The sequence below is a fragment of the Ictalurus furcatus genome, chromosome 22 (genome assembly GCF_023375685.1).
Source record: "Ictalurus furcatus strain D&B chromosome 22, Billie_1.0, whole genome shotgun sequence".
Lineage (NCBI taxonomy): Eukaryota > Metazoa > Chordata > Actinopteri > Siluriformes > Ictaluridae > Ictalurus > Ictalurus furcatus.
In genome coordinates this window covers 10,187,023-10,211,407 of record NC_071276.1, presented here as the reverse complement: position 1 = coordinate 10,211,407, position 24,385 = coordinate 10,187,023, and the positions used below count along the sequence as shown (strand labels likewise).

At 39.4% G+C, this 24,385-nt stretch overlaps 1 protein-coding gene across 7 annotated transcripts in view; it reads left to right on the top strand.

The window, feature by feature from the left end:
* Positions 1–6,596: 6,596 nt before the first annotated feature.
* camsap1b (calmodulin regulated spectrin-associated protein 1b) overlaps positions 6,597–24,385 on the top strand; it is a 29,632-nt gene continuing 11,843 nt past the window's right edge. For 2 of the 7 annotated variants that reach the window (XM_053610143.1, XM_053610142.1), the window contains exons 1-5: positions 6,597–6,825; positions 7,546–7,706; positions 13,515–13,777; positions 17,752–17,913; positions 18,542–18,616. In XM_053610143.1, coding sequence (XP_053466118.1) covers positions 7,547–7,706; positions 13,515–13,777; positions 17,752–17,913; positions 18,542–18,616 — 660 coding nt within the window. In that variant the 5' untranslated portion in view covers positions 6,597–6,825; position 7,546. Of the gene's footprint in view, positions 6,826–7,545; positions 7,707–13,514; positions 13,778–13,821; positions 16,134–17,751; positions 17,914–18,541; positions 18,617–18,955; positions 18,989–22,917; positions 23,059–24,385 lie in introns of those variants that run through there. The other 5 variants (XM_053610148.1, XM_053610144.1, XM_053610145.1 and 2 more) reach the window with 5 other exon arrangements.

Genomic DNA, 24,385 nt, shown 5'->3' with positions numbered 1-24,385 from the left:
CTGTCATAGCATGTGACATTATTTATACTCATTCTTATGGTCCATATTTGTTTATAGGGAAACTACAGTTAGTACTACTGTACAAAACACATTTATTATATACTATACTAACTTATTTGTGCACACAACACCAAGAGACAAAAAGCTCTAAAACATTCATTTTCATTCACCTTCAGTAACCACTTTATCCTGATCAGGGTTGAGGTGGATCAAGAGCCTATCCTGGGAACACAGTCCACCTACCGGTATGTTTTTGAGAAGGTGGGAGAAAACCACTCCACCATAAAGCTTGTCTGTCTGCATGACACACTGCCTTATTGCATGTCGTGCTTGGTTGGCATGGGACATGCATATAGGTTTACGAGGCCATCACTTTGAAAACACAGCTTTAAAGCCAAAAATTTTGAGCTCATGCTGACTTTTAAGTTTATTGCAGGTTCAGTTTTGCCTTTTTTGTTATGTATACATTTTGTCCAGATATTAAAACAAAATCTGTGTTTTGTAATTGCCAGTAATCGCCGTTTAACTATGATATACATTCTCCAGTATTTCATGGAAACCACCCTGGAGGTCCTACAACCAATTGAAGGACTGCCAGGTCACCTGCCTCTTCATAAAACAACCAAAGGATGAGGATATTGCAGTGCAAACTTTTTATAGGCTATCCACTCCGCAAGGAAACAAGCACTAAGGAACACTCCACAAGTTCTGAAGGAAACTAACTGTCCTGGCAGTCTTCCACTTAGTCATAAACTTTGATATTTCTCTCTCAAAAGCATATCCCAATATTTCTCAAGAGTGTAGGATAAAGCTCAGTATAAGGTGAGACATTTATATAACATTTATATCTTTCCCAGAAAAGACTAATAGTTGATTCATCCTGAACAAGACTTCATGTCATATTTATATGACTGTTTATGTAAATAGAACCCACGAAAGGTTATGCAGGCTCAACTCAATTACTATATTATCTCATCTCACTATCATATCAATAATTCAAATACAGTGTCGGTTGTGTAGAGATCTGCTTTGGCTTTTGTTGCTGGCTGCAAGCCATTATTATTATTATAATTATTATTATTATTAATTCAGTGTGCCCTTATGCTCAGATTTTTACAAGATAAACAATATTATTGTATTCCATTGAAGATCCCAAAGGTGATACAAGGCCATATGCATGAGACTATTGTGATTAGAGGCGGTATAATTCCTTATTCAGTCAAAAACATTTTAGACCTCAGCCAAGTATACAATCATTACTGTACAACCTTTACATACATAACTTTTTTATATCAAGGCTTTTTTTTTTTTCAAATTTCTGGCATTCCCAAATTTTCACTGACACCATTAAAATATACGGGAGGACTAAAATGTAATATTTATCAATAGCTCAACAATGAAACTATTAGGGCTGGGCAATGCATTAGATAGCCTAATGATGTCCTGAAGGGAAAACTGTTAAATATATACACTAGCTTAAGGGGAACTAGGCACCTGCATACTGATTTTTATTTATTTAATATTATTTCAAGTACATACTGCTCTATTGGGTTCATGTTGTGTTATTTGGGTTCAAATTTTGTAACCCTTTTGTTCAAACCAAACAGCTTTGTCTGTCCTTTTGCATAATTTGTACTTTCATTGGACATTGTGTTCTTGGTCTGTTGTTAGTTTTTCCAAAACACATTTTTGAGATGACAGAATAAATAATCCACTTCATTTATGTTCATTTCACCCACAAATGTATTTCACATGCGCTTTCTGCTTACTACGTGTTACAGATGTGTCAGTGACATGGGCTGAAGTATATTAGCCCAAATGCAGATCAAATCTATGGGTGTACTTCACTCTGTGCAATCACTTTGCACCAGGGCCACCGGAGCAACAGGGGCGAGCTGGCATTTGGACCCGGAACTTTTCAAACTACGGGGGCGGCGACCCAGCACTTCAGGCAATAACAGACAGGTCTGACTGTCAGTTCAGCTGGGGGCTCTCCTATGAGCGATAAAGGGTTAACCGTGGTTTGGTGCTCACTACTGCTTAATAAACATGTGTTGAGTCAGTATCACTAAAGTTTCAATATTTTAAGTGACATATGCACATCTTCTGTATTCTGAATCGATTACAGGGACATTCCTCAAATGACATCCTTCAAATATAGTAAGTAAGGCTTGCTGGAAAAATGTTTAGCGAAACAGACACTGATGAACAGCCCATCGCGGAACATGAACAGGTTTTCGATTTTTAAAACATATTTTAGAATTAGTGTTATCTGACTTTGTGAACAAATTTTTTGCTGTTATTAGCTTCCCAAGGAGTAAAATGCAAAATGATGGGTGTGAGGTTGAAAACAAACTTCACTGATTAAAAGGTGTCTTATGCCCAGTTATTGTATTATAATCAGACCCTGACTCCATAGCAATATATATAGGTAGTCTGTATGTTTTTTTGTTTTTTTTTATAGACAAATGACAGATGTACCTCTTCTCTCAGACAAAAATTTGCCCCACCACTTTTAGAGTAGTGGTGCCACTCCTGCTTTACACGTCTTTCACTGAAAGGCTGCATGAATCTACAGTCTGGTCTAGAAAGAAATCAGCCCCATCGTTGCTTCACATCGTTCTGTGTAGTTTCCACTGGTGGTGCTGTTGTTCTTGACTGCACAAAGATAAAAAATAATTCACTTTAAGACATTCGTTAACAGCAAATAGTGTGATGTGGATATAAAAAAATCAATCTTACATTGATGTCTTTTATATTATTTATATATCTTTGAAAGCCACAGTAGCTGCTAGCACATTGATATCAGCTACTATTGGTTTATTTTTAGTTTTATAGCAAGGCTTCTATAATTCTCATCCAAATTCAAAATCCGCATAAAAACGTGGATGAAACCAATCTACAATGCAGATTATCATTCATAAAGCGCCACCTGCTGGTCTGAAATACATGAAACCGTGAAACATTCCCACATTCTCACTGGTCTAAAAAGTATTTTATTCACGTTTCAACGGCTGACAGACAATACAACAGACAACATGGTAACTATTTAGAAGGTAAAATTGTAGATTCTAAGTAGATGACCTGCATTCAGGGAATTTTACATGTTCATTCCTTTACCTAATTTGAAGCTCATTACGAAGAAATAATTGTTGTTGATAATTGTTTTTGCAAGAACTTATATTTGATTTCACACGGAATATATATATATATATATATATATATATATATATATATATATATATATATATATATATATAGTGCATGGTATTTTCTTTATTAAACAATAAACAAATGGCTTTAAATAAACTCTTGACACTGAAACAAATATTTCAATTCGAACACTATCCAAAATCTAAGATTTTTGTTTTATGCAAATTATTGTATGCATCATTTAATAAATGTGCAAAACTATGGTACTCATATGTGTTTTTTCATCATACCAAGCTGAAATATGAAGCTGTGACCATCGTGTCTCTTTCCAAAAAGAACTTTTAGGAATGAGAGGAATTAAACACTACAGGGGGTGTGTTTGGGTTTGTGTTATTGCTCTACTAAACTGATTTTGGTCTCGAGTGTGTGTAATTGACCTACAGTGACTTTGCTCTAAAGACTAAAAATTAAAACGACTGTTCAATTGGGAAATATTTCCTCCTGAGCCAGGGAAAACAGAAAAACCGTTACTGCTGGATGGCGGCCTAGAATAAATTTGGCTTGACGTTGGACGTTTGATATTCGCAGAAATGCGGAAATTAAGGGACCGTCTCTAAAGATACATACGACATTGTTATACACGTTTCTAACTTCAATAGCATTTGAAGGGAATGTTTTACAGTCATATAACCAACTGTACAGTGTTTATCTAGGTGTCAGTTATGACGCACACTTTTTAGATTTCTGATATTTATTAAAATAAGCTATTAAATCATATGTAAATATTGCCATGTATTTCAGGACAGAATGGGCCCATACACAAAATATACCATGATTTAAAGCTCAATAGCATTTGAAGGGAATGATGTACAGTCACACAACCAACTGTAAAGTGTTTGACTAGGTGTCAGGTATGACGAACACCTTTTAGATTTTTGATATTTAACCCTACAATGCATGAACCAAAAAAACCTTCACGAATGCATAAAGGGGGTCAAAATGACCCGTACTGGATTGAATGGTTTTCTTCAAAAAAATAGATGTCCTATTAATTAAATTATATATATACACATATATACATACATACATACACACAACATAAAATAAATATAAACTATACATACATATATATATATATATATATCTTTTCATGTGACAACACTGAAGAAATGACACTTTGCTACAATGTAAAGTAGTGAGTGTACAGCTTGTGTAACAGTGTAAATTTGCTGTCCCCTCAAAATAACTCAACATACAGCCATTAATGTCTAAACCGCTGGCAACAAAAGTGAGTACACCCCTAAGTGAAAATGTCCAAATTAGGCCCAAAGTGTCAATATTTTGTGTGGCCACCATTATTTTCCAGCACTGCCTTAACCCTCTTAGGCATGGAGTTCAACAGAGCTTCACAGGTTGCCACTGGAGTCCTCTTCCACTCCTCCATGACGACATCACGGAGCTGGGGGATGTTAGAGACCTTGTGCTCCTCCACCTTCTGTTTGAGGATGCCCCACAGATGCTCAATAGGGTTTAGGTCCGGAGACATGCATGGACAGTCCATCACTTTCACCCTCAGCTACTTTAGCAAGGCAGTGGTCATCTTGGAGGTGTGTTTGGGGTCGTTATCATGCTGGAATACTGCCCTGCGGCCCAGTCTCCGAAGGGAGGGGATCATGCTCTGCTTCAGTATGTCACAGTACATGTTGGCATTCATGGTTCCCTCAATGAACTGTAGCTCCCCAGTGCCGGCAGGACTCATGCAGCCCCAGACCATGACACTCCCACCACCATGCTTGACTGTAGGCAAGACACACTTTTCTTTGTACTCCTCACCTGGTTGCCGCCACACACGCTTGACACCATCTGAACCAGATAAGTTTATCTTGTTCTCATCAGACCACAGGACATGGTTCCAGTAATCCATGTCCTTAGTCTGCTTGTCTTCAGCAAACTGTTTGCGGGTTTTCTTGTGCATCATCTGTAGAAGAGGCTTCCTTCTGGGACGACAGCCAGGCAGACCAATTTGATGCAGTGTGCGGCGTATGGTCTGAGCACCGACAGGCTGACCCCCCCACCCTTTCAACCTCTGCAGCAATGCTGGCAGCACTCATACATCTATTTCCCAAAGACAACCTCTGGATATGACACTGAGCACGTGCACTCAACTTCTTTGGTCGACCATGGCGAGGCCTGTTCTGAGTGGAACCTGTCCTGTTAAACCGCTGTATGGTCTTGGCCACCGTGCTGCAGCTCAGTGTCAGGGTCTTGGCAATCTTCTTATAGCCTAGGCCATCTTTATGTAGAGCAACAATTCTTTTTTTCAGATCCTCAGAGAGTTCTTTGCCATGAGGTGCCATGTTGAACTTCCAGTGGCCAGTATGAGGGAGTGTGAGAGCGATGACACCAAATTTAACACACCTGCTCCCCATTCACACCTGAGACCTTGTAACACTAACAAGTCACATGACACCGGGGAGGGAAAATGGCTAATTGGGCCAAATGTGGACATTTTCACTTAGGGGTGTACTCACTTTTGTTGCCAGCGGTTTAGACATTAATGGCTGTGTGTTGAGTTATTTTGAGGGGACATCAAATTTACACTGTTACACAAGCTGTACACTCACTACTTTACATTGTAGCAAAGTGTAATTTCTTCAGTGTTGTCACATGAAAAGATATAATCAAATATTTACAAAAATGTGAGGGGTGTACTCACTTTTGTGAGATACTGTATATATGCATACATATATACGTATGGATATTACAAATACATTCATACATATTCATACATATATATGTACGCATATATACATGTTATATATATATATATATATGCATATATACATATATATATGTGTGTATATATATATATATATATATATATATATATATATATATATATATATATATATTACAATTATTATTATTATTATTTCATTAATAGGACATCTATTTTTTGGAGAAAACCATTCAGTCCAGTATGGGTCATTTTGACTCCCTTTATGCATTCGTGAAGTTTTTTTTGGTTCATGCATTGTAGGGTTAAATATCAAAAATCTAAAAGGTGTTCGTCATACCTGACACCTAGTCAAACACTTTACAGTTGGATGTGTGACTGTAAGTCATTCCCTTCAAATGCTATTGAGCTTTAAATTATGGTATATTTTGTGTATGGGCCCATTCTGTAGTGAAATTCATATCTAATTTACATATGATTTAATAGCTTATTTGAATAAATATAAAAAAATCTAACAGGTGTGCGTCATACCTGATGCCTACATGAACACTTTCCAGTTGGTTATATGACTGTAAGTCATTCCCTTCAAATGCTATTGAAGTTAGAAACGTGTATAACAATGTCGTATGTAACTTTACAGACGGTCCCTAAATTTCCGCATTTCTGCGAATATCGAACGTCAAGCCAACTTTATTCCAGTGGACGGCGGTTACATTTTGAACTTCAAAGGGCGTCTCTCGCGCGCGCGCGCGGTCGGTCGCTAGGCTGAGCTACGTACGAGCGGCTCGCGCGCAGCTACCGCGGCGTTGTTGTTAGGAGGAGACGGTCCTCTGCTCGGCCAGCGGCTCCTCGTGAGTTCCGCTGCTCTGCCTCCTCACTCTCATGTTATCCACCCGCGGATTTCTTCACTTGGATTGAGAGCATAAAATATTAAGGTATGGAGCGGAAATGCTGCGTTTAACACGGACAATGGGGTTATGCTGTTGTTGTTTTCCCCAGCCCCGTTTCTCTGGCGTCTTCACAGCAGCGCTAGATTTAAGTAAAGCTAGTTAGCTAGCTAGCTGTCGTTATTACAGCCAGTGTGTGTGTATGTCTGTATACACACTTCAACTCTGCATCTATAGCTAAAAATATATTAAATATATGGTCATTTGTCACGGAGCTCAGTTACAGCTGGACCGTTTACAGCAAACTGCTTTTATTATTAACGTAAACAGCGTAAATTGGCTGATAATCCCGGTATGGGTGCGAGGCTTTGATAGAATACTCTCCTATGTAGCATACCTGGCTACAGTTAGCCTGCGCGTCATCATTATAACGACGGCTAGCTGGCTAACAAAGTAGTAGCTTGCTAGCTGGGAATAATAAATGCTCTGCTGTTTAGTCTTTATTTAGCTGTCTGTATTGTCAGGCCGGTAGAAGTGTGCGCTGGTCATTTTGTAGCGTTTTAATACGTTTAAACAAACTCCACAGGCCACCGGTTAGCGTGCTAATGCTGTATATTTGCATACAATTTGCTATTATGATCGCTAACGTTACAGAGCTGGACTTTCCCCCGGCCTAACGCTGTCTCTGTCATCGGTGCCTTTGAACTGAAGGTAAAGTGCAGATTATAAGGCGATACAGGACGCTGAGGTTGTGTTTTGTTGTCTCAGGATGGACTCGGATTTGGGGGCTGGAGGCGACAGCAGCACACGGCGGAAGATGGAGGCGGCTAGCGATGCAGTGGAGATCACACCGCTGGAAATGTATGATTCAGCGAGGGCCAAGATCGCGGCCAACCTGCGCTGGCTGTTCGCTAAAGCCTACGGGATCGGTAAGGTGTTTGTTTATCTTCGCACAGCTGATGCTCCAGGGGTTAAGTGGCGAGCTGAGAGAAGCAGTGAAGACAGATACTCAACTACATCATGGACAAAATGTTTTAGAATAGGTTTGAAACACAGAAGGGCTGCTTTTGGCTTTAAAAACGTCACGAGTGTTAAATACTTGATGTGTGTTTAATATTAAGAGTGACAGTGCTTTATTTGTCCATTTGTATAATCCTCAGTGGACAATAACACACACCCCGAGCATTCAGGCTTCTCTCTCTAACCCTATTCGGGACCGGTTAGTAGTAAATGGGGAGGCGGGCTAATGTAGTGTGTCTGAAAAGTCTCCCATACATAAGGGAAATGAACATTTATTTATTTCTTTTCAAGCAAAATAAAATTTTCTTCCAAAATTGTTCATACTTGGTTTATATCGTTGGCCGAGTTTAAAAAGCAGCACTATAAAAAATAAAGACGGATACAAGGAGTTGTCGGAGAAGTTTTAGGTGAGATTTTGTGTTCCTAGCTCGGGTATAGCCGACACGCATGTTACAGTCATGATCGTGATCAAGCACAAGAAGCGATTATAATGAAAGCAAAAACAATGTTTGTATTAATAAGGGGTGTGTGTAGTGCGTGTGAAACATTTCCTGTGAATGACTACGGGTACATCATGAACATGACAAACACTCCAATCTCTGTGAGTTATACACAGATAGCTTATTATACATTTTTCCCCAGATAACCTTTAAGAACGCCTTTGACGGAAAAGAACGTATTGAAAGCGTTCTCGTGGCTGGATCGGGACGCTGTCGCAAGGTTGCGATGGACTTTAACAGGAAATATGGGAAACGCATCACACACATGACACCGCTATAACAAATGAAAAAAGACTGGAAGTGATGCGGACGTCCACGAACATCTGCTGTCGAAGACGCGACTGACGTGGTGCTGGTATACACAGTGTGTGTGTATGGAGACTTCTGGGACACGCTGTATTTATTACTGGTGTATCTCTCGGAGTTTAGTTCCGTCTGAATCCGTCATGTCGATAAATGTTACAGGCTGTGTCTTTTACATGATATAAAAGGACGTGTGTGACTATCCCCAGGTAATCCTGTTTTATCCTGTGAAGGAAGGAGGTTTTAGGCATTTTTCTGCAGGATAGAGACACTCCAGGGCTATTTTCTATCTCTAAACAGTCCGTACAGGATTTCAGAGTATTTTGCGATCGTCGTGGCCAAAAATGCTTGATTTTGCTGCGTCTTTTTTCAACATTTGCGATGCAATTTGTGGAGGGTTTTTTTGTGTGTGTGGGAAAACTACTTGAATTGGCGAGATTGCGATTGTGCGATATTGTTTTGCACGGTCTTTTGCGGTGATGTTTGTTGGTAAATGAGAGCTTTTAGCTGTACTCTTGTTCGACGCATGGGAATCGACGAGGGCTTTGGCTGAATGCGCGTCGTGATGACGTCACATGATGCGTCTTGGTGAAAATCTGTGGAAAATCTGCGGTAATTTTGAGAAATTGGAAGCTCCTCTGAATATTGCGGCGTTTGCTTGATTTTGCATTGATTTCTGCTGGCGCAAAATCCTGGCGGGACTGTCTAGGTAAAACCAAACCAACGCATTGGCCGAGTTTAAAAAGCAGCACTATAAAAAATAAAGACGGTTACAAGGAGTTGTTGGAGAAGTTTTAGGTGAGATTTTGCGTTCCTTGCTCGGGTATAGCCGACACGCATGTTACAGTCATGATCGTGATCAAGCACAAGAAGCGAATATAATAAAAGCAAAAACAATGTTTGTATTAAAGTGGTGTGTGTAGTGCATATGAAACTTTTGCTGGGAATGACTACGGGTACATCATGAACGTGACACACTCCAGTCTCTGTGATTTATACACAGATAGCTTATCTCATGTGAACTGATAACGAGTACTACAGATGTCCTCTGTCAATGTTACTTCACACTCATTTCTCCAGACATTTTTTCCCATCTGAGCGGTAATTTAGAAATAAGGCACGATCTTTTATTTTTTTTACTCGAGAATTATTCCAGAGTTCCTGTTCTCATACAGACTACCTTCTTTCTGCTATATGGCACACGGAGCTAATTTACATCAGTGGTGGCGTTCAATCTGGGTCAACACAGACATCGTTCCGGAAGTGAAGTGCAGAAGTGTCCACTGATTGAACAGTCAGGATCAGCAGCATGTATTCTGTCTGCAGTGCTGGCAAGAGGGGAAAATGTTGTGGGTAAAACAGGAGCAAGGTCTCGCTTTAAACAGGGTTAGACACTTAATATTTACTTTCAGACATGCAAAGTGTATTTTTTTTTTTTTTTAACGCCATGGGTTGTATAAGGAACTTCAAGTAAAGTAAATATGGCTTTGTACAGAAAACGATTGCCTGTTTTCTTGATCAGTAATCAAAAACAGCAGATAATGTGTCAAACTGTATTAATCTGTCGTTTGACTGAAAACACCCATTTATTTGCTGTCAAGACCAAATTATAACATCTCCGTCAGTGGTGGTCATCCATCTCCCACAACCCTCTCTTGTGCACTCGTTGCAAAATATCGTGCCAAAAAATTCTCCAGGAGTTTTATTTTGACGCCTCTCTGTGAACCCTGACACTTCTATACCTGAGTTAGGGGAAATGTGTCCTGTTGGTTGACGTGCATTGTGTTCAGGGAACTGATTGTATTCATGAGCAGAGAAGGAGGAAGGTGTGTAACCTCATTCTTCCTCTTTCCTCGTAAAATGTAACGCTCTAAAACATCCTCTGCAGTGGGTGAAAAGCTGTGATTGTCACCTCTCAATATAACTGGTGCTTTATCTTCGGCAGTATTATTTGCTTCAAACCACTCCCTGCTGAGGTTTTATTTGTTTTTCTTCTTGCGATAATTAAGCATAGTTTCACTACACTACCAGTCCACCACAGGATGGAACAGTGAGAACCAGGAATCCTGTTGCACAAAGTATATTTTTAGTGCTTTTCTTGGCACTGGCCAGCACAGGTCTGTTTTGCACTGGCAGTGAAGTGCTCAGGCAAATGTCCCTACAGGCTGTAGACTGAATTTCTTGCTATTTACATAATTAGTGGAGTTTCTGGTAAGGTCAGTCCGTTTTATCCTGTAACGTTCTTCCTCTTATTTTGAATGCTCAGTATTGTTTCATGGTCTTTGTAGGGATGAGTTGAATGAATGTTTGGTCCTATGGTCAGGTTTTGAGCTCAAAATTTGCCTTTGTTGATATCTCGGGGTTCATGCAAAGTTCTTGAAGACTAGTTATAAGAGAGCGTGTGATGATCGGCTTGGTGTCATGCAGTATATGGATCCTGTCATAACTGGCTGGGATTCCTGTCAACTGTGTAATTTCCACTCAAGACTCGCTTGCGCTAGTATTCAGGATTTATTTTTAATGAAGTAGTGATGGTTATCTAAGCAGCCATGTGGTTAGGACAATTTGTATGAATGTGTTTTATTTTCTCTAGACATTTACATGCAGCAACGTATTGTTTTCCCAAGATGTGTTGCAGATTTCACACACGTGCCATGCTGTGAGGTTTTTTTCCTTTTGACTTCTTTGACAGTGTGTCTTGCCGCTGCCATAGCAGCAAGTAATGTTTTTTTCCCCCAATTATGATTAGTTATCCAAAGGTCATTATCCATAAATGCTGGACGTGCTGTAATGCAGGCGTAACCCTTGTCTTTTAAGGCGTGCAACAATCATAACTGGCAGTCATACACAATGGAGTTGCTGTCCTTGTCTACTTTATCATCTGCTTCTTCAAAATACTAGCAAACAGTCCAATTTAACCACAGGCGCATCGCTAAAACAAACTGATTTATTGGATTTATTGTACTTGAAAAAATTGTAAGTAATGTAAGCTTTTGTTTAGCCCAGGTGTTATTTAAGGCAGTGCGTTGTATGCTCCCGTTCTGTGTTGTATTTGAGACATGTAATTAAAAAATACTGGTGGATATGGAAAGGATATAATATCCAGGTTGATATTGCTGAGATTTGTTGCTAGAGTGAATGTCTGAACAGCCGCGTGGTTTGAAAAGACTTTGCTGATGCAACCAAGCATCTTAAGAATGGTTTCACCTTTACAAGACTTATTAGGGACTCGCTTTATACTTCCAATCCTCATGGGATAAGAACAATGTAAACAATAGTCCGTTTTCAGCCGTGGTGCTGGTTTTTGATTTTTATTTTAAAGTACAGCCCGTTATGTTCGACGAAGCTAACTGTTTTGAAATTCAAAATTCAAACAAATCCAGCCCGTCCCTTCAGTGTTCCCTCCAAAACCACACCTCTTTACACGTGTTCATGCCTGCACAAGAAGAAGGGCTTTCTGGATTTACAGGCATGCCTCCTCATCATTACTGCTTGGATGCTGGGGGTCCTCCACAATTGTTTTCTTTCTGGTTTACAAAGGCTAGGGTGTCACAGAGATCAGCATTTCTCCTCGCTGCTGACTTTTGTCGACCGATGCGGGGACGTTACAAAGAAAATGAGGGGTGACACACAAGGGCTGATTTTGCCATGTGATGTCCAGCAGGACAGTAGCCCCGGATGATGCTTGTGCTGCTGAGTGTGGGAAGAAGGGACAAGGTGCTTCCAATCATAGGGCAGATCTACCGTCTCTGTTTTGTTAAATGTTTCTGCTCCGTGTTTACAACCGGGCCCCAGACGATACAGTTCATATAGCCATCGTGGGAGCTCTTAAACTGTGAAACAGAGCATCACTGCTTTTTCACACCCTCCCCATGATAAAGTAACACTTGGATCCAAACTCCCTTCCAAGCAGTTAAATAAAACCAGGCTTAGTCACGAGGCGTTATTGAATCCAGTTTGCTGTACACATTAGCTTTCGATCTGTCCTCAGCTGGGGGTTTATTTATACATCCCTCATTTCACCGTGTAAAATTTCTACTGAATGAACTTTATAGTCTATTTCAGTGTTCTGCAGCCAGGAACTGCTTTAACTGTAAAATAAATAAATAAATAAATAAATAAATAAATAAATAAATAAAAATCCAGATTTATTTTATGGCCATAAGTCAACATTGAAACATTATTTAAATGTGTACAGTGTTTTACTCCGTCTATCTCCATGGTACCCACTTGTGCCCATTCCAAAACCATAGGTATTAATATGGAGTTGGTCCCCCCTTTGCTGTTATAATAACCTCCACTCTTCTGGGAAGGCTTTCCACTAGATTTTGGAGTGTGGCTGTAGGGATTTGTCCATTCAACCACAAGAGCATGAAAGGCCTGGTGTGTAGTCAGTAGTGCATAGAGTTCCTGTTATTTCCAAAGGTGTTCAGTGGGGTTGAGGTCAGTGGGGAACTCGGTCCACTCAAGTTCTTCCGCTCCAACCATGGCAAACCATGTGTTCATGAACCTCACTTTGTGCACGGGGGGATTGTCATGCTGGAACTGGTTTGAGTCCTTTAATTCCAGTGAAGGGAGATTATAATGCTACTGTATACGAAGGCATTGTAGACAATTGTGTGCTTCAACTTTATGGCAACAGTTTTGGGGAAGAACCACATTTGGGTGTGATGGTCAGGCATCCTCAAAATTTTGGCCATATGTTGAAGCTATTTATGTGGGCCATATAGCATTTAATTTGATAATGGTGGGTTATCTTGTACATCCTGGCTGTGCTTCATGGACACTTATTAACTACTTATTATCTACTACTTATTATCTACTTATTAACCATCTTAAATCAGGCTGCCAATTCAGTGTTATAACTTCATTAGTCTTTATTTCTCATTTATTTTCCATTTACCTATTTTTCAGATCACATCCCAGAGGACATGCGGGACCCCTTCTACACAGACCAGTATGAGCAGGAGCACATTAAGCCTCCTGTGATCAGGCTGCTGTTGTCTTCTGAGCTCTACTGTCGTGTGTGCGGACTCATTCTCAAAGGGGACCAGGCAGCCTCCCTTCAGTCCCACCAGTCAGTCATCCAGGCCATGTCTCGCAAAGGCATCTACGTCATGGAGGGAGATGACACACCCGTCACAGACGGCGACCTCACGTGTCAGCCAATCAAAATGGTGAGAGTTGAGTCTACCTGCATTGTCTGACTTTCTTTCTTTAGCTGATGGAATTGGGACGAATGGGATGCAGAAAGGGTCCAAATGCGACGTGTCGGAAAGTCTCTGCACTGCAGTATAGCTTGCGATGATTGCTACAAGCCGTGATCTTCAGTGACAGATGCACTGGGAGGAAGGAAATATGGCATCGCGTGGCTAGAGTCTGTTCTTCTGTGTGCGGAAGTTTTCCTGTAGTAACACGCCTTATCTCCAGACCAACAAGGCAGGAAGGAGAAAGCGTGTGCTTTTGGGTTTTTTTTGGCTGTCTGTTAATATCTCTTTCACCAGTGCAAACATTAAAGCAGGAACTTCTACTAAAAGCTTTGAAAAGGAGTGGATTACATTGACTTCTGTCATTGTGCTTTAAGTCTGCAGTGATTAGAAATTGAAAGTGCTGGTGATTCAGCACTGTCCACCCACCTGTGGCTTTATCCCTGTAGATGCAAATGTTTTTGATCGAGTCCACACCCAGTACAAGGCTTTATGTGGTTTAACCCACATGAACCTGTTTGACAAAGCCTGATTGTTACTGGCTATGAGTTTGTATAACTGAGTTGATATTTGCTTTGTGTGAATCTGTCATGACCAGTATTGCACCAGCACTTTTAGTACCATACTTAAAGCAACCCTAACAAAGTAGAGAGAACATGTAATTGGTGTTAATTTGTTGACCGTGATCTCTTATTTTGGGAATGATAATGCATAGAAAACCAGAGAGACGTACCACTTTATAAACAGCCTAACGTTAAGCACGATTTTCAAATTCTGTTTACAGTTACGTGTCCTATAGGTAAGAAAAATAACAGCAGATTAGGGTTGTCACGATACTAAAAATCTAGTAGTTGATACTCGATACACGCAAAAGTACACGATTCTCAATACCAAAGTCGATACCACTGTGTGGTTTAAAAAAAAAAATTAAAACATTTTTAAAAATAAAATTAAAAACTCTCCTGGAGGACATCCTTCTCTGGCTAATACTGGCAAAAAAAGAGAGGGGGATTTTTTAGTTATCAAACACTGACTAATAAAACAGTGGAGGCTACATGTGCTAAGGTGCACAACTAAACACACACACACCACTTATACTTTGAATGTAAGCATTAGTTTAAATTCACTGATATGGTGGCAGGCTAAAAAGATTTATTAAAAGCATGAACGTTTGAATAATTATTAGTGACATTAGGCTACATTTAGCCGGAAGGACACGGGGTGAATGGCGATGCATGGTGCCCATTCAGAGGTAGTTTATAACACTGCAATGTGTTAGCATCGTTAACAAATAACTGGCTATCGCTAACATTACATGGAGCATAACGTTAGCTGGTTTCACGACTACAATGCCAGCTGCCTCAAACAAACATAATATAGGGACCGTCTTTCAGGTGCTTCGCCAAATTCCAGGTGTTTCCTCGCTTTGTTTGAAATGAACGATAGCATAGTTTGCACACCGGCTTCAGAGTATCAATTATATGTTTGTTGTCATCCGCCGCGAATGCGAAGTATTTTCATATTTGACTCTTACCACCTTTCGTCTCAACGAGTCGGGGCGGAGCTAAACCTGTCGTCGTCTTCTGTAGTTTTTCCCGTGTGCTTGTAGGCGTTCTTCTTCACCACTTGTGGACCGACTAAAACACTTACGCATATTTGCTGCCCCCTTCAGGTCCGGAAGAATTGCAACTTCGGTACCTTCATCACCAATGGTACAAATACTACTGCAGAAAAACAAATACCGTCACGTTTTAAGAATGTTGGTACCGAAGTATCGGTTTTCGTGACATCCCTACTGCAGATTACTGAAAGTACAGAATTATGAATGTGGGGATTGGTTACAAATAAATTAGTGAAGGTAAGAGGCAGCCTAAATAGATTGAGCACAGAGTGAGCGCAAACTGAAGAAGAAAACGACAACATGCAGACTATATCATAAAGGATTTTTTTTAAATGGCAAAAATGCACCAAAATGTGAATCATTTTGCTGTGGTGTTCTGCACTGTCGTTTTTGTCTTTGCTTTGTACTCAGGCTGGGTATTTCCTCCAATCACATGCAATCATGGCACGTCGGGGGAAATATTTAGCCATATTTAGTCTGAAGAAGTTTAGTAGTACTTCATTTATTAATAGCTTATAATATGTGATGAGAGCAGGGCAAAAAGCAGGAAACGAGCATGATTAATGAGAGACCGGTTACCATGACAACCCCGCTGTAAACAAACATGGTAACGAGTGTACTTTCAGGGTTGGGTTCTGTACAGTGAAAGTGAATGAACTGTTCCAGTGCTGGGTTTTTACAGCATGCTGATGCAGTAAGTCAAAAGTATGAACTGTACAGTTATTATATATTTATAAACAGTTATTATGTTCTGGTGTTGTGATTATAGTCTGTTTTTGACATGGCTATTATACCACTGGATTTTGTGCTGATTTTCAGTCTCCGTAGGGACAACAGATACAAACATGTCATTTAACCACTTCTTTAATGAACACAAAAGAGCGACTGATTTCACGTACTAAACATAGGCTGCTCACTTCGCTGTAAAATCCCAACCATGAAAAGTGCTTTCTTTTGGATCTAACTGTGGTCTAAGCTGGTCTGTTAAGGTTGTGATAAAACACTGCTGTTTTGTTTATGACCGTGATAACATCCCATATTATATTTATGAATGTATTATTCGTTTCCATTTTGACATGGCAGTTTCTCACACGCACACACACAAAATATTCGAAGCACTTGGACTTTATGCTCCAGATTTCCTCCAGCATGACCATGTTCCCATCACAATTTCCCTGTGCTCTGGTGCTACATGGCCTACATTTGCATCTTTGGACACAAGAAATTAAGCTCTTTTGTGTTTTCTGGTGTATTTGCCTGTTATGTGTTCCAGATTCAAGTGTGTCATTGCATTAAATTATTATTATTATTCTTTTATCTCGTCTTGTTTCTTGATAGAATATGGTAGAGATTTGACACTCTGACTCAAACGCCTGTGAAAAAATCCAGTCAAAAACAAACAAATTTGATGCTTTTTTATTTTTTAGTCTGAATGTATATACGATACGTCTTCTGGCATAGATTACCTTTTACTGTTTTACCTTGGCAGACAGATTTCCTTTGGATGAAGGAGGATGTTAATCTCCAAGAAATGCTGTGTATAACTGAGCTGATAGATTTGCGTGGAATAAAAGGCCAGTCTTGTAATTTTGTGATTTTGCATCCTGTAGCCTGTAGTTCTTTATTTTACTGCAGAATTACAGATTTAATTTTAACACTTAATGGCACAAAGGAAAATGTTATGTCTGCATATCTGTCCTTTATAATATTTAGGCTTTATTGCACTTGGCCTTATGACCTTCTAATTAAAAAGTAGCTCATTAATTTGATATTGACTTCAGTGTCTTGTTGTATAACTAGGCAGTAGGTGTATATTTGGGCAGCATGCACAAATATTTACATGTTCAGTAAAGATTAATGACCAAGTTTTGTTTCCTGACTTTTAGTCTCTCTTACTTTTATTTACGATAATCTCATAAATGATGAGTGCACTTTAATTGACATAATTAGGATTGTAGCCACTTGGGACAAAATGCTCGGTGCACCAGCCATCTACTTTTAACTTCAGCTTGCAAAGAAGTCTTAGGTGGTTTGTTCAGGGATGCACTTCTAGACCTGACTACACTTCTGGACCTGACTAGTTTCATTCAAATGCCATTGCATAGCGTCTGAAGTGTCCTGGGCTTTTTGGATGCATGACGTCATTATGAATGTTTGCCAGCATGCTGTAATATGTGTCGGCTATTGCAGTTAAGAGAGTAGTACTGTGGTTTGTTTGCCTTTGTGCGCGAATATGGAATATGAGCTCAGTATGTGACTCTTTTTTTTGGTATTTGCCAAAAACATTGCTGTGCTGACTGTTGGTTTCTTAACTGTGTGATAGAGCTCACACATGCCTATGATTGATGCCCTGATGATTGCCTACACGGTGGAGATGATCAGCATTGAGAAAGTGGTGACCTGTGTGAAGCGCTTCTCTACCTTCAGCGCCTCTAAAGAGCTTCCCTTTGACTTGGAGGACGCCATGATCTTCTGGATTAACAAGGTAACGGGAACGATGGAGAATTTTTGTGTTGCAGTTAAATAGACTTGTCTTGTCTGTTGCATAACAAGGTAATGATATTGTGGGTGGCTGAGATAAACACCTTGTCATAGTTGTTTGAGCTGAATTGTTAGGTATATTTTCTGATGTCAGTAAAACGGTGAATTTGTCTCACTATAAAGGAGCCTTTTAAGCCGATACAAAACGTGTCACAGTAATAAAATTATCTTACAGATAATTAAGACAAAAACAACGAAGAGTTTTGTTGGATTTTCCCCCTCTTTGTCACTGTTTACAGTACATGTCTAAAAGCGAGACAATATTCATAGTGCTTAGGAATAAGATCCATTTATTTGCATAAAATATTGGAACATTACTAAAGTTTAGCTTACCTTTGGTACCAAAACCTATACAAGGCAAGACATGATAAATGGTAATTTATGCAATGCAGCATTGTGAGATGTCATTATTTCCAGTGATAATGAATGGTTTGTTGTAAAACTGCTGTGTAGGTGCACTTAATGTAATGGAGGAGTGGTTTACGCCGGGTGTAGAAGGTGTACCTGATTGCCTAGGAAAGCAGTCCGTTGCGTTATGTTTGATATTAATATTTCAGTGTTTAACACTTCAGGTGAACTTGAAAATGAGGGAGATCTCTGAAAAGGAACACAAAGTGAATCTTCTGGATTCTCCCAGTCATCAGAAGGTATCGCCCTTTTCTTCTCTTCATTTACTTTCACACTTTCTGTAAGTTCAGAAAAGGTGCAGTGATACTATGTGTACTATAGTACCAGTGTTTTGGTAGTCTCTTGTTTCTTTGGACTGTCTTCACTGTAACAGAGAAAAGATCCCTACTACCAGTCCCAACCCCCTCCTGCGCTCTCTCTCTCTCTCTCTCTCTCTCTCTGTCTCTCTCTCTCTCGCTTTTGCTTGCTTTCTGCTAGCAGTGTCAGTTCTGTTTTTTCCTTTTCTCTGACCGTACATTCCTGTCTACCCCCCCCTCACGTCTCTCTCCTTCTACCTTCCTTTCTCGCTACTTGGATAGTCTCCCTCAAAGTGGTATTGGAAGCTAGTACCTGTAAGTTTGCTGCCAGCGCAATCATCTCCACCACTGCACGCATTTAGTGTGTTGATGTGTGCACATACACACCCTACCATTGAGGCTTTGCAGTGAATTACAGTGGGAAACGCTGATGCCTAGCGGCTCATGCTGTCCAATAATCACCCAACAATATCAGCCTTCCACTCCCCTGAGCCCAAATGCATTCCTGTGTGTGTGTGTGTGTGTGTGTGTGTGTGTGTAGAAAATCTGCGCCATCCCAGCTTTTGGTCCATTCTTTCTGACTCCATTGCTTTTAGGCTGTATAATGATTTAATCATCTGTAGATGCTCTTGCATTACCTCAGGACAATATCCAGTCATGTTGTCCTCAATTGTTAGCCTGTATTTCTTTTAATCGTTTATTATCTTTGCATTTTTTTTTCTATATGAATATGTTTATATATATATTCGTAGTTGCTAGGCGGACATATTGGGTTGGTAAGCTGGTGATGTAGTGAGTGCCAGTGTTTTTCCTTCTCTCTTACATCTTTGAGAAAAAAGCAACACGTTTTTCAACCGTATGTTTAAATGTAATGTGTTTTACAGTGGAGAAACACACCTTGATGCAGTAACTATAGCGCACGTTACTCATTCTGTCTGCTGCACGACACACATCGGCTAAGGCACTGCCTGACCTTTAAACAAACATAATACTAGATGGATTTATTAGCTTATACGGAAGACTGAGCTATTCAGATTGATATCTTTAATAATGATGAAAGGATCCTAGCTAGATGATAGCAAACACTTTTAGTCAGTAAGGGATTTTTGCAGGAATAGTGCTTCTTTTTTTTTTTCCATTACATTGAACCTGGAAGTATGAAAATTGTTACTTATTTTTCTGACCGGGTTTGCTTTCACGTGCCTAGTAGGCTAGTTAATGAATTTATGATTTGTCCATCATTGCTTGTGATCCTCTTTCTGGGTTCCAAAGAAAAATGGTACAATGGCCAAGTTTTAGCAGTTGTTAAAATTTATTTATTTATTTATTTATTTATTTATTTGAGAAATGCTTGGAAATTAATTTTAACAGTTTTGTATGTAAGATATGTAAATCAGATCAGAAGTGCCATTATTATTATTATTATTTTATAGATAATCTGTTATTACTAAACATAACCTTCAGTTCCTCACGTAAATACTTATTTAATTATATGTATTATATATGCTGATTATATGTAACCTAAACCTGTAGTATAGTGTGGATCAGTTCAACTGGTGTTCAGGCTATTTATTTATTTATTTTTTTCCCGTTTTTAAGCTTTGTTGTCCATCTCTGTACGATTGAATCATTCATTCTGTTTGTTTTTTCTTTAAAGTTAAGTTTCTTTAAACTTAACTTTAAACAAACATGTTTAATCCACTTGCATTCGGTCTCACAGATATACAGTGCCGTCCACTAATATTGGCACCCTTGATAAATATGAGCAAAGAAGACTGTGAAAACTTGTCTTTATTGTTTAACCTTTTGATTTTTTTGTTCAGAAAATTAACAAAAGTACTCCTCTCTCATGGATATCAAACAATTGCAAACAAAACACAGAAAATATCTTTGTTAAATATGTGTGTGGCACAACTATTGGCACCCTTTTAGTCAGTACTTTGTACTACCTCCCTTTGCGAAGATAACAGCTCTGAGTCTTCTATAATACCTGATGAGGTTGGTGAATACATGGCGAGGGATCTGCGACCGTTCCTCCATACAGAATCTCTCCAGATCCTTCAGATTTCGAGGTCCACGCTGGTGGACTCTCCTCTTCAGTTCACCACACAGGTTTTCTATGGGTTTCAGGTCAGGGGACTGGGATGGTCATGGCAGGACCTTGATTTTGTGGTCAGTAAACCATTTTTGTGTTGATTTTGTTGTATTTGATATTTTGGATCATTGTCCTGCTGGAAGATCCAACCACGGCCCATTTTAAGCTTTCTGGCAGAGGCAGTCAGGTTTTCATTTAATATCTGTTGATATTTGATAGTCCATGATTCCATGTAACAAAATGTCCAGGTCCTCTGGCAGAAAAACAGCCCCAAAACATTAAAGAGTCACCACCATATTTAACCGTGGGCATGAGGTACTTTTCCATATGGCTGCCTCTCTGTATGTGCCAAAACCACCTGTTTAGGATTCATCTGACCATAGAACCTGATCCCATTTCAAGTTCCAGTAGTGTGTAGGAAACTGAAGATGCTTGAGTTTGTTTTTGGATGAGAGTAGATTTTTTTTTTTCTTGAAACCTTTCCAATCAACTTGTGGTGATGTAGGGGATTTTGGATTGTAGTTTTGGAGACTTTCTGACCCCAAGACACACCTAACTTCTGTAATTCTCCAGCTGTGATCCTTGGAGATTTTTTGGCCACTCGGACCATCCTTACCTTTTGTGAAGCTGAACAACATTTTGCTGCACATCACAGCTTATGTTCCTTGGTCTTACCCATTGTTATGAATGACTAAGGGAATTTGCCGTATGCGTTACCTCATATTTATACCCCTGTGAAACAGGAAGTCATGTTTGAACAATTTTTTGTTCCTAGTCACCCAGGTTTACTAAAAAAATTTTTTTTTAATAAATAACAATGGGTATATACCTCAAATGTATTTTTCTCATATGAATTCATAGGTGTGCCAATAATTGTGGCACACCTATATTTTACAAATAATTTTTTTTTTTGGATAAACCTCTGGTGTTTGCAATTGTTTGATAACCATGAGAGCAGGGAATTTTTGTAAATTTTCTGAACAAAAGATCAAAATTTTAAACAATAAAGACGTTTTTTCACCATCTTCTTTGCTCATATTTATCAAGGGTGCCAATATTAGTGGAGGGCACTGTATATATTGGAGACTTACATAGCTGATTATGTCATGCTATACATAAGTGATGTTAGGCCCCTTGGACGAAATGTGAACGTCTTCCCACCGAGAATGCAGGCTATAACAAAAAAAAATGCACCTACAAACAAACTTAGGGCTGTGTCGGTGGTCATGACAATCGCAGGGGAGTGTCACGTAATGTTTCTGCTTGAGTGCGCACTATGACAAGTACAAAGTACAACATTTTGTATACAAGTGTAATAATAATAATAACAGTTGCTATATTCATTTGTATTTATAGCCTTCCATATAGCGGGAGATTTTATATTAATACACAAATTACGTAATCATAATCAAACGCCTTATATGGTGGTGTCTGTTAGTTTGGTGCGGGTTTGTTTGAGCGCGGCAAAATCTGGCCAGGCGACTTTTGCGATTTCACTTCGGGTTCTGCCGCTGCGATGGATCATTTTGGGAAACCAAATGTTAAGTCGGCGATCTGGGAACATTTTGGATTTGTACCTAACGAACGAGCGGATCCAATAAATTTGGATGAAGTCGTTTGTCTGCTTTGTGGGGGGGAATATATAAGTGTTAAACGGGCAAGCACTAGCCTGCAAATCTCAGGATCCATCTCCAGGCATGTCACTCGGCCATGTTTTCAATTTTATTTAATATTTAGCTTTTTAACATGTTATTTAGGTTACCGTCCTACTGGTATTTCCTTCAGTTTTATAGGCTTGTGGTATACTACACTTGTAAAAGAAATAAAGTATACCTCAGCGAAACGTGCATGTTTCACTTTTTCGCATCTCCTCTATACCGTATCCCACAGCTCCCTCAGGCTGTTTCTCATTGCATCAACACGACAAAAAATGGCTGTATTTTTTTTGCTAAAATAAAGCCTCATTTCATTTCTTTATATTTAAGTTTTTGTTTAATTTACACCTATAAAATTATATATATATTAACAACCGTGGTGGTATAAAACTGCCACCGTCACAGCCCTACATACAAAACTACATCATTGCTTTTTTTTTTTTCTGTTGTTTTTAATCCTTCTTTATTTTCTTAAACATGTGCAAAGAGTCTGCATACCATCAGGAGCGTTTGGGATTAAACTGGCTTTTAGGAATTTGGGTAGCTGACCGTGCAGGAGCATCCATGCTGACAGTGGGGACATTGATGTTAAAATGTATATCATTTTGAGTTCTCAACATTGCGATCATGGAAATGTAAGTGATTTTAGTGATTGTTTACAATACATTAATTTATGTACTAATTTAACTCACTACATTTGACTGGCCAGACCTTAATGTTCAGTTTTCCTTTTTTGTTTGTTTTGGAATCAAATTCTATCAAATTATTGTGTTTGATAGAGAAGAGTTCAGCTCTGTAAACATAAATAAAAGTGTCCCTGAGCTCACCTACGCAAATGTCATTTGAAAGCGCTGTACAATTGTAACGAACTTCGTTTTAAATTATTTAAGAAAACTCGGACAGAACAAAAACATCTCGCATGTCTTAAAGAAAACAATCTCTAAAAATAGGATTGAATCGATGCAGGCTATTGGAGCAGTGACTTGCGGTGTGCACCCTCTGACGCTATCGAGGTCTTTTAATATGTATATCTGCCATTGCGCTCTCACTCTGTGTGCCGCTAGCTCCTGAACTCATGCTAGCACCCCTAAACCATTGCATGCTAGAGGCTGTCATGTAATCCACACATGGGACAATGCTTCTAAATCCTCCATGTCCATACTGTATTCCTCACTCACTTCCTGCTCTATTATAGCCCTCACTGCGTGTGTGTGTGTGTGTGTGTGTGTGTGTGTGTGTATGTAGCTACGCTGTGTTTTAGATAGCTGTTTTAGCTGAGTCAGGGATGACCGTTCCTCATCCTAACTAAATGTGCAGTGTTTTTTAAATTGGACATTCATATGTAAAATTGCTGAAATGGTTCTTAACTCTAGTCAAGTATCGGTTTGCTGTGGAACGGACAACCTTGAATCTTGAATTTAGCAAAGCAAGTTAATGTGTGTATTTGGTATGTCTTTTATTTGAAGCTATGCTCTGGGTGTGGATTCTATTGCAAAAAAAACTTCAGTTGGAATGTGCACGTATACGGTCTCATCTGAAAGTATTTGAACAGCAAGGCCAATACTTTTGTTTTTGGTATACACTGAAGACATTTGGGATTGAGGTAAAAAAAAAAATGAATGAGTCTATAGATCAGAACTTCAGCTTTCACTTCCTGATATTTACATCTAGATATGTATAATAGAACTTAGAACGTGGCAGACCACCCAGTTTTTAGGTGAGCAAAGTATAGGAACAGATAGTCTTAACGTAAATAACACTTAATATTTGGTTGCATATCTCTTGCTTGCATTAACCGCATCAAGCCGGAGACCCACTGACACCACCTCGTGGTGTGGCCTCTGTAATTCTGTTCCCAAAGTCGTCAAATGGTGGATTGTGGTACCTTTATCCCTGCCCCTATCAACTGCTGCCATTTTCTTTGGCTGGCCTGCTTGATGTCTGTTTGTTAGTACACCAGTG